The sequence below is a fragment of the Gymnoscopelus braueri genome (assembly GCF_963280865.1).
Source record: "Gymnoscopelus braueri genome assembly, chromosome: 23".
NCBI classification, from domain to species: Eukaryota; Metazoa; Chordata; class Actinopteri; order Myctophiformes; family Myctophidae; genus Gymnoscopelus; species Gymnoscopelus braueri.
In genome coordinates this window covers 11,220,926-11,236,506 of record NC_137625.1, presented here as the reverse complement: position 1 = coordinate 11,236,506, position 15,581 = coordinate 11,220,926, and the positions used below count along the sequence as shown (strand labels likewise).

The following is a 15,581-nucleotide window of genomic DNA, read 5'->3' as shown; positions in this document are numbered from 1 at the left end:
GGGGAAATAATAGGTTTAAGAACCACTGATTTAGATGTATTAAATGTGGAAGACTTTAGGACTCATAGCTAGCTAACATAGGTCACTTCAAGTCGAGAGGGCGTATGTGTGTGCGCGCGCGCGTGTGTGTGTATGTGTGTGTGTGCGTGGTATGTTTGTATACAAACTCACGTCACTAGCAGGACACACCCCCTGCCTGGCCGGGGCTGATGCAACGAAGCAGCGCGTCACGGGGTGACGGGGTATAAAGAGTTGCGTCCAGCCCTTCCTGTCTCAGAGTAACAGGAAGGGTTCATCAGCGCGCGGCATCACAGCATCTCTGTATGGGGGAATTTTAACGGTTTTAACGAAGACCCATCATTCCTGTGCGTTTGTTGTGTAACAATTAACAACAAGTCTATTGCTTTGTGTTATAAATATAACCTACTTTGAAGAAGCGGTTGATCTATTGAAATAAATAGATTTTTTTTGGGGTCGTTGTTATTTTGTAAATATATACGATCCTCTAGAGTCAAAAGCTTTTTGGAATCATTTTTGTGAGAGTTTTGTCTGCCATCAACATCGACCATCTGGCGTTTTGATCACAAGGACTTTATACCTACAGACCCTCCCATTTCATCAAAGGTAAGTGTTTATACCGGCATCTCATCAGATTCATCACACTGTCAACAATGAGACCGGATATAATATTAGGAAACATCTTCTATTTTTCCTGGCAGCATGTCTTATAAATAATTCACGGTCTAAATGCATCATTTCATTTTGCTTGACGCCTGGTTAAAATATTACCTTACATAACCTCACTATGTCATTTCACATCATACCAGGCAGGCCCCGGCAGAAACATGTTCTATGCAAATTGGGCAGGCTATCTTTGGCACTTTTTGAATAGACATGGATGGTGTAGCCTGTGTTTTCTTTAAAAGAGGTAGCCTAATATCATGTTCTTCACTAATCACATTTAATTGATATTAGAGGCTTTTAGAGCCCCTTTGATCAGATGCTTGTTCAACTAAATAAATAAATAATTGGTCTACATGACACTGATGCTGCAGTGTGCCTATATTCCTCAGGGCTTCCATCTGGCAAAAAAAGAAAAGAAAAGAAAAGAGTAGCTTCATAACCAATATAATCATGTATGTATATCATCTTGTGTGTAAATATCGATGTAGGTGTAAATATTAAGTATTATTATTATGGATGCTAGAACCATACACGCTGAGATCTGAGACCAGCCGCTCTGCGGAAAACCCAGAGCCATGCCCATAATAATAGAGGAACACGTGCCATTGTTTCCATCGGAACCAGCCGTGGAAATAATGTCATTAAACCAATCTTAGGTGAATATCCCTTTGATGACAGCCAGTAGGCCTAGAGGAAAAGAAAACAAAAAGAAAACAAAAACTAATAAACACGCATTTATTGACATTTTGAGATAGTTCACGCCCTGTGAGGGCGTCAATATTAGGCCTATGTTTAAAAAAAAATAAACAAATTGGCCTACACTTATAGACACTGAAATGGAAGTCTTAGCTTAATGTTTTTCTTTTTGCTAAATGTTTTGCCTTTTAACTACAGTATTTCTCTCCTAATGATGTTGGTTTATTTTGATTTGTTTTGTAAAGCAACTTTGGGTACTAAGAAAATCGCTAAATAAGTGTGATGTATTATTATTATCATTATTATTATTATTATTTGCAAGACTTTAAAATCGTCTCAGATTATTTTAGCGCAAAGTCAATGGGATCCAATGCGGTTTTTTTTTTGTGTCATGCACGCTGTGTGATGCGCGCTAGACGCGGATGCCGGTCTGGTATTTTTCCACTGCCTCTCCGCCGATGAGCCCACCCCCCCCCCTCCTTCCAAAACGCGGTCACGTGGTGTCAGATTTATGAGGTGGGCTGCGGCTCTGCTCTGTACAATATTGATTATTCTAAAGGACTCAGCTGCTGGATATAAAGGGCTGTGTCTGCATATGGGAGCATGACGCAGGGCTAGAAATACAGTTTAAAACAATGGTTCTCAAACTTTTACATTTCAAGGTCTCCCCTTAACTCTGACAGAGGGGTCCATTTGGTTCCATTTGTATACTGAGTTACATACTTGTAAGGGTCAATTTAGACCCCCCCTAAAGGAGCACAGAGAGTCCACTTTGTGTTATTATTGTTATTATTTACAAAGTATACTACTTTGTAGCCTATACTGTCAGAGTTACATACTTGTAAGGGTCAATTTAGAGCCCCCGAAAGGAACGCAGAGAGTCCCTGAAATCCACTTTGAGAACCACTGGTCTAAAACGATGGCACAATGCACCCCCAGATGAACTGACTGCATTATTATTTACTTCCCTTTTTTCATGTGTTGTATACAGCATGAAACAGCCTACTATCAAGACAGAGATGAGTCGGTTCAATATCACTCCGGATGAAGACAGCAGCTGCAGCTCAAATAGCAATGAGTACAGTTACCAAGACTGCCCTAAAAAGGTCCCACTGAGCAGGTGAGCCTGGTTCCTGTGCCCAAAAATATAAAATCAAACAATCCCACATTATGTGACACACCTCACTGAGAAAAATGCTAAATCTGTTGTGTTTATGCTGTCCGTGTGTGTGTGTGTGTGTGTGTGTGTGTGTGTGTGTGTGTGTGTGTGTGTGTGTGTGTGTGTGTGTGTGTGTGTGTGTGTGTGTGTGTGTGTGTGTGTGTGTGTGCGTGTGTGTGTTATAGCCAATACCCTGATATCGATGCTGAGAATCAGAACTTCCTTCCGGAGCACAACCTTGGCAAGAAGAAGTATGAGACTGAATATGTAAGTGCACTGTCATTCTCGCTAATGTTTTTACATTTGTAAACAACATTTATAAAACCATAATACTTTACTGATTGTTAATGTCATTTTCTTCTACAGCACCAGGGTACTGCATCCTTTGGGATGTCAGTCTTCAACCTTGGCAATGCAATCATGGGCAGTGGCATTCTGGGTCTGTCCTATGCCATGGCCAACACTGGCATTGCACTCTTTGTGTGAGTACTTCTTTAAATAATAAACACATTGTTAAACAAAAATTAAGAGACATTAGTTTTAGTGAATGATTTCAAGTATTACACACTATCGACAAGCAAGAGGAATTGCCTCGACAAACAGGACACTGACGTGGCCAGATAGTAGAAACTTGAATCCATAATTGCGCTAAAGTAGAGATACTAACTGAAATGGGTTTTTATTGCCAGTGAGATGATCAAATCCACCCCCTGGTGTAAATGATGCGGTTGCAGGGTTTTTTCTACAGAGCGCCCCCTGTTGGACACCACATGCATTTTTACACTATAGTGAAGTGCATAGTAGTGTCACTGAGGTCTTACTACCTTACTCTACGCACTGACCCGCAATCAGCTTACTCCCTCTTAAGACCTTACCTGATTACCTGCATGGGGTGGGCACCAGTTAGTGCCCAGAAACATTTTCGTTTTTTTTTTTTTAGTTCTTGACTTGACTACACTCGATATAGTGTTTACAAACAACAGGAGAGGTAATGTGAGCAGTGTGTGGTTGGGTGTGGGCTTGTTTGATAGACATGTGGCCAGGGGGTTCACCCATACGCCAAGCCATGCACAAAGCACCACCGAGAGGGGGAAGCCGCTTAGAGGCCGTAATCCCACTGCATTTGGGCCAGAGTTAGATAAACTCCCCCGAGGCGTACAGTCATGCCTCGCACATGATATCATGAATGGGGCCAACGGCGGGCCATTTGTCAGTCATCGGCTCTAATTAGGGCTCCCTCTCACCAAGGTTTGGGAGGGGCCTGCCGGGTCATGGAAAAGTTCCACGGTGAGACCATTGACTTTGGGAACATTTCAAATGTGGGGCAGGAGATTAGGGGCTTCTGTACCTCAGCTGGTATTCCATACGTAAGTTCTCAAAGAAAAGTTAAACAAACACAGTAGCTCAGGCAGATATTATGTCCGCTAACAATCTGCTTCACACAGAACAAATTGACTTTTCTTTTAAGGTCGCCCTGAGTGTATTTGCTCGGTCACTGCACCTGAGGCGATAAGATACAAAATGATTATATCGCAAGTCGGGGGCGGGTTAGATCGCGGCTAGGTGGGCATGGCCAACAAAGCTTTCCCTCGACTTTCACGTGCCGTGATTTTCCAGTGGCCCCGTGTTGGACCCCTTGCATTGTGCCTGCCGGCGCGCATGCTACTGCAAATTCCTTGGAGGTGCAGTGCGTCTGTGTTATTTTGCCCGAGGTTCACATTTCTGGGAGATTAGTTTTCATTCAGTACTTATGATGTATGGACAGACAGAACTGGTTGTGCTCATTCCCAGGAAAATGGAGAGGAGGGGGGGGGTGGGGGTGGGGGTGTCCTTTGTCCTGTTAACGTTTACCGATGCAGTTTGTGTCATAACTGTGAAGCACAGGGTTTATTTATTGCTGATCAGCTGACGGTGATGTGTCGCTGATGAAAGACTGTGAAGGTCATCTACACTGGCCGTCTGTGTGTTACATAAGAACAAATTATAATACATTGCAGTTTTTAGCACACATTATTTAATAAAATCTCATATATAGTAGCATTATGTGCTTCACATATGTCCTGTACTTTGATGTGAAAGGTAATACACCAACAAGTATATATACAGAAAATTGAAACCGAAGGACTAGCTGACCTTGGGTGTGGTCTGTTTTCATTGTGTTTGTTTACAGTGGTTGGGACAATACATTTGTTATTGAATTGGCCTTGTAAGTCATTGGGTAATAGGTCTCCGGTGTATTGATGGATAGAACGGTATAGGATAGCCCTTGAGTGGAAGTGTTGACGCTGCTGTTAAATAAGGGTTGCTGTACTGCTTCTATATTGATCAGCACAAACTTCCTTATGCAAAGTATTGTGGGTTCATGTGGTAATTCCTTCCTTCCTCATTTGTCGAATGTCACCCTAAATCCTAGTGTTATTATTATTTCCTTACAGGATTCTCCTGGTTGCTGTGGCCATCTTCTCTCTATATTCAGTGCACTTGCTGCTAAAGACAGCTAGTGAAGGAGGTGAGCAGTCTTTCAGTGTGTGTGTGTGTGTGTGTGTGTGTGTGTGTGTGTGTGTGTGTGTGTGTGTGTGTGTGTGTGTGTGTGTGTGTGTGTGTGTGTGTGTGTGTCAAATGTGTCTTAATAATCTATTACAATCAGTAGTACATTGTTGTGTTTATACTTGATTATTCAAACATACACAGTAAGAATCCTCTGTGTTTCCATGTGTGCACTCTCAAGAGTTGAATTAAGGATGAATGCATTTTTACGTTTTCTTTCTGTCTCTTGGGCACTCACAGAGTCACTGGTCTACGAGCAGCTGGGTTACAAAGCCTTCGGCATGGCAGGGAAACTAGCCGCCTCCATCTCCATCACCATGCAGAATATTGGAGGTGAGAACAATCAACATTTCATTGACCCCCGTTTCTTGTTATCCTCCACAATGTGCTTCTCTATTTTTGGTATGATAACAGAGTTGCTTATTTATATTTAAGGTCCCTATGTTTATGCGAAGGGATATTCCCGGCACACATGAGAATTTATGTCTGTCTAAAATGGGTCGGGGGGGAGGGGAATGCCAGAGATCCCAGCCAGTGATGTCAAAGCTGGAAAACAGTGTGTGTTTGGGGAACGTGGCTTCCCATAAATGCCTGAGTCATACCACATGGTTGTGTCAAGAATTTCCCTTGGAGCAACTTGCCTTATATTGCCAAATATATTAGCCCTTACTATTGCCGTGTTCCACCGCCTCAGAACAGTGTTTTTCCCCTTTAATATGTTCTATAGATTTAACCATTAACCATAACTATTTTCATTGTAATGCGTTGTGAGCTTGTAGAGTTTGAACATTTTTGATTTGCCTTTAATGACATGCCCAAAATAGAGATGCCATGCCACATGGTCTCATGAATTAAACGAACTAACCGTGGCCATTGTTTCTCGTTTTGCAGCCATGTCAAGCTACCTCTACATTGTCAAATATGAGCTCCCTATCGTCATCATAAACTTCACAGGAGCCAACGGGTAAGTGACTACACGCGTGTGTGTGTGTGTGTGTGTTTGTCTCCATTCCTCATCAATAGCAGCATTTGTCATCAGCGTTCACGAGTACTAAGCTTCAGCCAGGAACAAGACCCCTACTGTTTAGTTTTTTAGTTATTGGTCAATGTCGAGTGCATGATGAGGTGAAGTAAAAAAGTGCCCGGCAAAATGGCTGCCGGTTGTTTTCAAGTGCCGAGCATGGGGAAGGTGAAGCAGTGTCTTTGTCCCTCCGGTCGGCTAGGGAGGGAGGAGATGGGGGGGGTTATGAGGGACAGCACTCTGAGCGGCTCGCTCAAAGGGTCCTTTTAGAACGAGCATCTGGAAGTACCGCATCGAGACAGATCTCAGGATGAGCTCACTAAGACCTCACTCCCGGCATGAAACATTGATGTAGTTTTGCCAGCTTACATACAGTACCGCCCCCCTAAGTGCTTTTTTGTTGTTGCATGCACTGCAGATCTTTTTTTCATGGATACGTTCTTTCCAGCTAACTGCCAGAATTTAATTACAAATAAAATAATAGAAAGGACACAAAGGGGAGGAATCTTGGGGGAAATTATGTAGTGACATTTGTAAACAAGAGCTGACACGTTTCGATTGGTTTGTGCTACAAGCTACAAGCTCCGCTAGATCTGCTATTTCCGCCCATGTTCACCAAATTTCGCAGAATGTTTGCCTATTATGAATAGGGATGGTAGGTTGACCTGGTTAACATGTTGTTTTATCTGTCTATGTTACAGAGAATGGTACACTAATGGGGACTATTTGGTGCTGTTGGTGACGGTGATCATTATTCTGCCCCTCTCACTACTGAAGAACCTAGGTAAGCAATGGCTCTGTGTGTGTGTGTGTGTGTGTGTGTGTGTGTGTGTGTGTGTGTGTGTGTGTGTGTGTGTGTGTGTGTGTGTGTGTGTGTGTGTGTGTGTGTGTGTGTGTGTGTGTGGTGTTTCCACGTGCTTGCAGGAGTTACACAAAGCGGATGCCTGTGTAAATACTTGTGTTGGGGGCGAGGCAGCTGACGCAACACTTGTGTGTGTGTGTGTGTGTGTGTGTGTGTGTGTGTGTGTGTGTGTGTGTGTGTGTGTGTGTGTGTGTGTGTGTGTGCTAAACCTGTAAATGGTAATAACGCACGGTGTGTGGTAAGCGATAAAAATAAAACACTTTGGTGGTAGTAAAACAATAGAAGAATTCCCTTGAAAATGCAGCGCTGCCCTCACAGCGTGCTGCTGTTTTAACGACTGTAAGTGCTTAAATGGTCTGTCTCTCCTTCAGGATACCTCGGTTACACAAGTGGGTTCTCCCTCCTCTGCATGGTATTCTTTGTGATCGTGGTGAGTAAAGCCCATCCACACACACACACACACACACACACACACACACACGCGCGCGCACACGCACGCACACACACACACACACACACACACACACACACACACACACACACACACACACACACACACACACACACACACACACACACACACACACACACACACACACACACACACACACACACACACACACACACACACACACACACACACACAGCATTGTGTTTTCCTTCCTCTTTGTTAACATGAAGACCCATGAGATACAGGAAGTGACATATTAGCTCACTTGTTTGTCTGTGCCGTTGTTCTGTCTGAAGGGAATGAACTGTGCCCTTGCCCACAATGCCACATATATGTAGATTCATGAAAGTGAGGGTTTGGTAGATTCATGAAAGTGAGGGTTTGGTGAAAATAGCCAAACTACAAACTCACAACGTGATGAACCACACACAAATCAAGCTTAAGAATTAAATAACAGTTTGAGTGACTTTTGGGAATGTGGGCCATGGTTGCTGATGATATATGTAGAAATGTTTTTCCTTAGATAAAATACAAAACAGTGGCTATATTTAACGCAACGATGTCCTGTCCTTCGTGTGTAGGTAATTTACAAGAAATTCCACCTCCCTTGCCCTTTTGAGGACATCGACGCGATCGTCAACGCAACACTAGTAAATACCACCGTGTCCGTACTCAACACCACCGTGGCCGTGGACTACAGCGAGGACGCCTGCACGCCCAAATACTTTGTCTACAACTCTCAGGTAACAAAGTTCCCCCAAGGTGCAAGCCTGTGTTAGAAATGTTGCTGTGACAGACGTGTTACAATGTGTAATACAGTGATATCATTTTCTGAGGCCTTTGAAAATGTATCCATTGTTCTTTGTAATACTGATTACGTTACATGAGTCCTTCAACTTTGTGGCTGATATTTTATACCGTGGTTGTTGCTTTGTTTCAGACTGTGTACGCGGTGCCCATTCTGACATTTGCCTTTGTCTGCCACCCTGCCATCCTGCCCATGTACGAGGAACTTAAAGAGTGAGTGTCTTTTTCCTGTCTAGCGTATACACACACACACACACACACACACACACACACACACAATTCAAAGGGCTTTATTGGCATGAGAAAACATACGTTTACATTGCCAAAGCAGAAAGCATAATACAACAATACAGCAATACAATCAAAACAAAAAATATGTACATTTGAAAGTCAGAATCTTCAATAGATCAATTTCTATGTACCAAGATCACTGGGTGTAGTTATAGTGCCGGAATATACCCAATGATTAGTCTTTAGGGTGGTTGTGTTCCGTTTGATATCCTTTTCCTATCACAGCAACTCACGAATCTTGCTGCTGTGTTTGCACATTGTTGTACTTCGCCCAGCAGATATGGGAGTTTTTTGTCATTGGTCATGTTTTCAAAATCTCCACACACACACACACACACACACACACACACATACACACACACACACACACACACACACACACACACACACATACACACACGCACATGGACCCACACCCTCACCCACACCCAGACATTGAGAAGTTTGGGTGTGTGTGTTTGCTTTTTAAACAATAGTTGGACGTCACAGGCAACCTTGTAGGTAGACAACAGGAAAGATTAACAACATGTGTTGAGTCTAAACCTCCCTTCCTTCTCACCTCTACAGTCGCTCCCGCAGAAAGATGCAGGGTGTAGCCAACGTGTCCTTCCTGGCCATGTTTATCATGTACCTGCTGGCAGCCCTCTTTGGATACCTGACCTTCAACGGTGAGTCTTCCAAAGCACTGGAACAAAATTGCAGCTCAAATCAAAAGGAATAGAAGAGAAATTGTCACTGTCCATTTTGCACATACATGAAATTTTGTTCCCTGAATTTTAACCCATCCTAACTATCAGGAGCAGTAGATGATTGATGCAACATTACATTATTACTTTGAATGATGTCAAAAAAAATATGCATAGTATATCTTTATGATTAAGCATCCTTGACCAGTGTTGCTCAAACATCTCAAATAATTATTTTGTGGCAGGGACCCCTATAAGAGAAGATTTGTCAACGTTTGACAACATTATTTGAAAAAAGACGATCTATAAGCTCACAGTGTGCCAAAAACTGTAATAGGGCTTTAAGTGTTTAAACTGTGTTTAAACCTGGAACCCCCTCAAGGACCCCACTTTGAGAACCAGTGAATATACAATATTGAACCAGTGAACCACTATCAGTATCTATACATTATTGAAGTAGCTTTAGTTTAGAGTGTTGGACGAATGCCAACAATTGAGGAAGGATGTCATCAAAAACGTAGTGTAGTGTACATTGACTCCCAGTCCCACACGGGTCATATTGGGCCATCGACTGTCCTTGAAATGACCCAATTACGCACAGCAAAGTTTGCAGGAGTACGATGGGTTCCAAATTAAATAGAGGATATCAGTAGTATTTTCAAATGTTTTGGGGACTGTATGACGTATGTTTCAGGATTTTGGGGTCTGTTATGTAAGGCTTGTGAGAAAAAAAAACATCTGCCAGTGTGCCTGTGAGCTGGGTGTTTAGTGGGTGTTTGTTGTGGCAGGAACATCGTGGTATGTGTGCAGACGTGTTCCTGGAACAGAAAACAGGTTATGCAAGGTCAGATAGTGAGGAAAAAAAACGTTCTCAGTCGACAAAGTGGGCAAAAAAACCTGGTGTTCGTGAGAAACTCACACACACACACACACACACCCAAGATAGCTGATGCAAAACGCCACCTTTTGCAGCCAGGGTCAAATAGTAGTTGCATGTAGTATTCAAGAGTGGCAGATGGAAATAATCTAGACAGATTAGCTGATTGAGTTTAGACAGAATAGACACTATAGAGTGACGCCGTTTTCCCCGATGCTACACACTCATCCATGTTTAATCTACTGTAGCTCTGATGAGGGCCGTTTCATTCATGCATTCCAAACCAACAACAATGTCTTGTAGAATCATAGGGTTTGTTTTTATAATTAAGAGGGCAGCTTGTGACGTCTATCTCTGTCTCTCTTCTTGTCCTGTGTAGTGCGCGTTGAGCCCGAGCTGCTGCATACTTACTCCAAGTATGGGGGTAAGGCCAAGGCCGACGTGATCCTGCTGATCGTGCGCCTGGCTGTGTTGACCGCCGTTACACTCACTGTCCCTGTGGTGCTGTTCCCTGTAAGTGGCCAAGAGACGTGTCACAAATAATGTCACGTTCACACTAGAGCCAGAACAATATATCGGACATTATTTGATTTAATCATTTTAAAGACAATTCAAAAACAGCAGATCTACAAGCTCACAATGCGTTTGCGAGCTTGTAGATTGGCTTTAGAAATGTCTGTTTCTTTTTTTTTATACTTTAATCAAATCTAAGTTTTACAAATGATTGATTTAGCACTTTTGACAAAATATTGTTCAAAACATCGGTAATTTGTGGTCTAGGACTTCATGTTCAGCTCTAGTTCATACTTGTCTAATTATTATATGATATATTTCGATATATTCCGTAGCACAATGATAAGCATACAAGGTTGATTTGACTCCTGACCCATTTCTCTCTCCCTCTCCAGATTCGTACCTCTGTCAATGCGCTCTTGTGTGCCTCTAAAGAGTTCAGCTGGATCCGTCACACCGCCATCACTATTATCCTTCTGGCGGGAACCAACTGTTTGGTCATTTTCGTCCCCACCATCAGGGACATATTTGGGTTCATCGGTGAGAAAAAAAAATGCATTTATTTTTAAATTTTTTTGCGTTCGCTTCCCGCGTTCGCGCGTCTTACTTGTATCTGTGTGTGTGTGTGTGTGTGTGTGTGCGTGTGTGCGTGCGTGCGTGCACGTGCGCGTGCGTGTGTGTAAAGAAAAGCACACACATCTTTAAGATAAAATCCCAGGTGCTGGACGGAAGAACATACCAGAATAGATTAACTGAGTCTGCAGCCTGGATCATACTCCCATAGTTATTTAATAGATTACCACCATTGTGACGTTTCGAGCATGAGAAAACAGTACAGACTTACTTTCAAATACCTACTGGGCCAGGTTATTTGACAGATCGCCTAGAAGGCTACTAATGAATGATGAATCCATATGACTGCAATACAATGCAAACAAGAAAACTTCTCAAGAAAATTCACCTTATATACACACACAAGATAGTATATACAAAGCTCAATATGTCTGTCTGTACCTGTGTGTAAGTGTAGCTGAGCCATGTGAATGTCCTGGAATTTGTGTGTGAGAGGGAAATTGAAGGGAGAATGCATTATGTTGCATGCTGTAGTATGCTAATAACATCGTTAAAACAACTGTCATTTCCATATCTAGGTGCCTCGGCTGCAGCCATGCTCATCTTTATCTTGCCCTCTGCTTTCTACATCAAACTGGTCAAGAAGGAACCCATGAAGTCGGTGCAGAAAATTGGGGTAAGAAGAATGAAAGGTTCTATAAGTTAGACTTGTCGTTGTTCAACCGCACCACTTGGCAAAAATCCGTACTTTGCGGCGAGCATTGCGGGCGTACTTCAAAATATAAACCGGGCAGTAGGCGCATATGTTTAAGCAACTGAATTTGCAGTATTCTGATTTTAAGACTATTTGTAATAAAAAATATATATACGGTATATAAAACCATAAACTAATAAATAAAACAGACATTTGGTGACTTATTCAACAGGCTACCGTACGTTATGTCGATGGTGTCAGTTAACACTTAAAGATGCTGGTCATTCTTATTCTCATTCTTATTATTATTTTGTTCCCCTCTAGGCCACCATCTTCCTGATCTGCGGCTTCTTCGTTATGATTGGCAGCATGACCCTCATTATTCTGGACTGGATACACAACGCCTCCTCGGGAGGCTCCGGCAGCCCTGCAGACGCACACTAAAAGAAACCAGTGCCACCGCCGTTGCCTGCCTGGGGGAGAGCAGCCGCAACAGCAGTGCATAGCTAAGTTGCTAAAACCAAGACTTATAAAGACTGCACCCCACAAAGAGGAAGAGGACGTCATGGAAAGAAGGATAAATATTGAACAACAAGTAAAAAACAAACCCTCACTCAATGCTCAGCTTCAACCCTGAGCAATAGACCATGCCATTCTGAGAGAATGTATTCTAACTTTGTACAGTATGCTGTTTAGACCACAAAGATGGTGTTTTGCTTATTTTATTTGTTCCTTTTTACGGTTAACTCTTTGTTTTGTTATTGTACTTCGGTTACGTTTTTTTTTTCTCTCAACGTTGCTTTTTGTAGTTATGGTACAAGTTTAAAAGCAAACAAACAAAAAACAACAATTGAAGGTGCCTCAGACAAGGACGACTTGGACATAGCGATTTAAATGCAGCTTATATTAAGGTACGGTGTGTGTGTTTGTGTCAACTGTGACTGCTGGCTGTCATCAAAAAAAAACTCAGCGACAACAGATTCTGACCGTACGAGAAATGTGAACCTCCTGACAGAGACTGACTAGAGGCAATAGACTTGAAAGTAGATTCTACTCAAGGGCAATTAAGTTCCTTCCAACATTCTGTTATTCTTTTGGTTGTTTTGCCAAAAAACGTATTTGTAAAATATCTTTGTATATTGAAAAGCACTTACTGTTCAGCACACTTGTGAAAAAAATAAGAGAAATGGTCATTTTCATGGATTAGGCCCACTAGAATGCCTATCAGTATTTGTACCAAGGCTTTGTGACCTTGCTTAAAATAGTTTCAGCTTTATGTAAAATTGCATAGTGTCATTCAACAAAAACCTGCCTTCTCAAACCCAACACTGGGAGCTGCAGAATAACTCATGAGAATGGAGTCTCTTCAAACTGTATTTACTCTTTATCTACTGAAGACCTTGTTGGAAGGTGTGTGCAGCCAACAACACTACTGCTTAAGCCTAATTTATTCTCCGTAGTATGACTCTTGCCAAAAAAGACCTGGTGATCTTGAAGTTATGGCGACACTGTTGTGCGATGGATTATAAATGAAGCTTTAGAGACTGAGGGTCTTTACGTCCCTAGGTCCAACTTCCTTACATACAGTAGGGGATATGTAAAAATGTTTTCTTTATGGGAGAATACTTGGAATTTGACCACATGCAGTGGTTATAATGTATCTGTTGAACTTGCGAAACAATGTAGGCTAGGCTACTCCCCGGCAGCAAGGCCGCACACAACCAAATACATTGTCGATTGTTACATGAAACGACTTCCATCGCAAAGCTTTGGACAGTGTCACATTTTCAGTGTTTTGTTTTTCCTATGGATGGGCAGATTTGTGCTTTATAAATGTACCACCAGTAAAACTTGAGAGCTTGACGAGGACAAGGACTTTGTCTGCTTGACACCTTGTCATGCCCTGAGCCTGTCACTTGTGGCGGTTCACAGTGCTTCCAACGCTAACTTAAATACATCATTCAAGCTGTTATTGTCCAACTATTTATGGAAAACCATGAAATCAATGTAATTTAATCTATTTTACTATATTTATATATTGTATGTATATATATGTATATATCTATTGAGTTTAAAGTGTACATACGCTTTTTTTGTGACTTTTGTTTTGTTTTTGCAATTTAACGCATTGGAACTGTAAACAAAAAGAAGATGGTGTATTCTGTTCATTGATTTTAGCCTCAAGCTTTTGTCTCTGATACCATTGACTAAGTTGCCCCACTTTGCTGATATTGTGAAAGCCCATGTTCATTGTGGAACCTACCAACCCAGCGGTGGTTAGTCCGTGTAGACACACACGCCTTGTTTCTTTTTCTGCCCCTGAAAGTAATATCCTGTACCAACTATACCAACAACACCACGTTACCTAACGCACATCTTCGAGGGTGACCGGCCATCTCGTGACCTCAGGAGCAAAGAGGGCGTTGCCCACCAGTGTTACACTCTTGTTTCAATGAAACACTATGTATATCCTGTAATTATTGTCCAATTAAAGTCAAAGATAATCTCTGACATCTTACCCCTTGTGGTGGTGGTTTTTGGGTCATGGTGTCAACATTTTAGCACAGCATTGTGCCAGTGTGCTAGTGTACCTTGAAAGGGAACCAGGTCAAATCCCAACCGCAACTGAGTCTCAGGTGCTTCTGTCCTTTGGGAAGAAATGTAACACAGAGGGAACTCAGTTGAGGTTTTGAATTTAACAACCCGAAAAAAACATCCAAATGAAACCAAGTACTACAAAGTATGCATTCAGTATGTATCTAATTATACCCAAAGAGAACGCATTAGGGGTAATCAGTTGTAAAACAACTGCAATTAATTAACTATTACGAGTGCAATGGCTGCCAAAAGCTCTTACTGTAGAAATGTGAATTTGCAACAGTTTACACTGATCTTGTTGATATAAAACATATTCCAAATACAACATTCTGTAATATTAACACTTCAATAACATTCACCCAAGCAGGACAAGGGTCCAGAATTTTTTACAAACTCTTGCTCTTACTGTAAAAAGAATAATTTGCAAGTGTTTACTCTTGTCTGGTTTATATAAAACATATTCCAAATACTCAAAAATACAATTTTAACATTACAGTAACATACAGTACCCCATGCAGTGTGATCTTAAATGCCTTCCTCTGGACTGATGGCTCAAGATGGTTATTTGTCCTTTCTTTTGACAAGCCTGCCCCCTACTGGGGAAAACGCAAAATGCATCTAATGAAAGGCAATTTGTATGATTGGTCCGTTTTGGATTTAGTGGAGGGTAAAGTTAAACCCTCCTTAACTAGCTTGCCAACCTATTAATTCGAGAAATGACATACATCTTATTAAACATATTAAACAGATATACATTTAAGGGTATAAATGAACGGTATAGAATAGATTTTAGTCGACAGAATCACACACAGTAACATAAATGGTATTTACAATGATCACATACAATAATTAATATTTATACATTACTAGGACGATGTCCGTTGGGAACACTGTTACCTGTTGTACCCAATATCGTAGTACTGGCAGGCACCCTGTGACGTTGGTAGTATGACATCATATTGGTGCCATCAGGGATCTCCATACATGGGCATAGATATACAGAGACCTCCATATATGACAGACGGACACACAATACAGATGTTTGGAGTTTTGTTTCTGAAAAATGATTGAATGTATACCAAAATGTTGTTGGTGTATATAATAAACGAAGATCATATAATC

At 41.7% G+C, this 15,581-nt stretch overlaps 1 protein-coding gene across 1 annotated transcript; it reads left to right on the top strand.

The window, feature by feature from the left end:
* The first annotated feature begins 291 nt into the window (after positions 1 to 291).
* Positions 292 to 14,379, top strand: slc38a2 (solute carrier family 38 member 2). The gene is made up of 16 exons (XM_080420741.1): positions 292 to 624; positions 2,372 to 2,500; positions 2,725 to 2,806; positions 2,906 to 3,021; positions 4,975 to 5,048; positions 5,327 to 5,419; positions 5,978 to 6,050; positions 6,809 to 6,891; positions 7,341 to 7,399; positions 8,002 to 8,163; positions 8,361 to 8,440; positions 9,086 to 9,186; positions 10,461 to 10,594; positions 10,990 to 11,134; positions 11,746 to 11,843; positions 12,186 to 14,379. The coding sequence occupies exons 2-16, from the start codon at positions 2,373 to 2,375 to the stop codon at positions 12,303 to 12,305; spliced, it is 1,548 nt and encodes a 515-aa protein (XP_080276867.1). The 5' UTR covers positions 292 to 624; position 2,372; the 3' UTR covers positions 12,306 to 14,379.
* Positions 14,380 to 15,581: the final 1,202 nt, after the last annotated feature.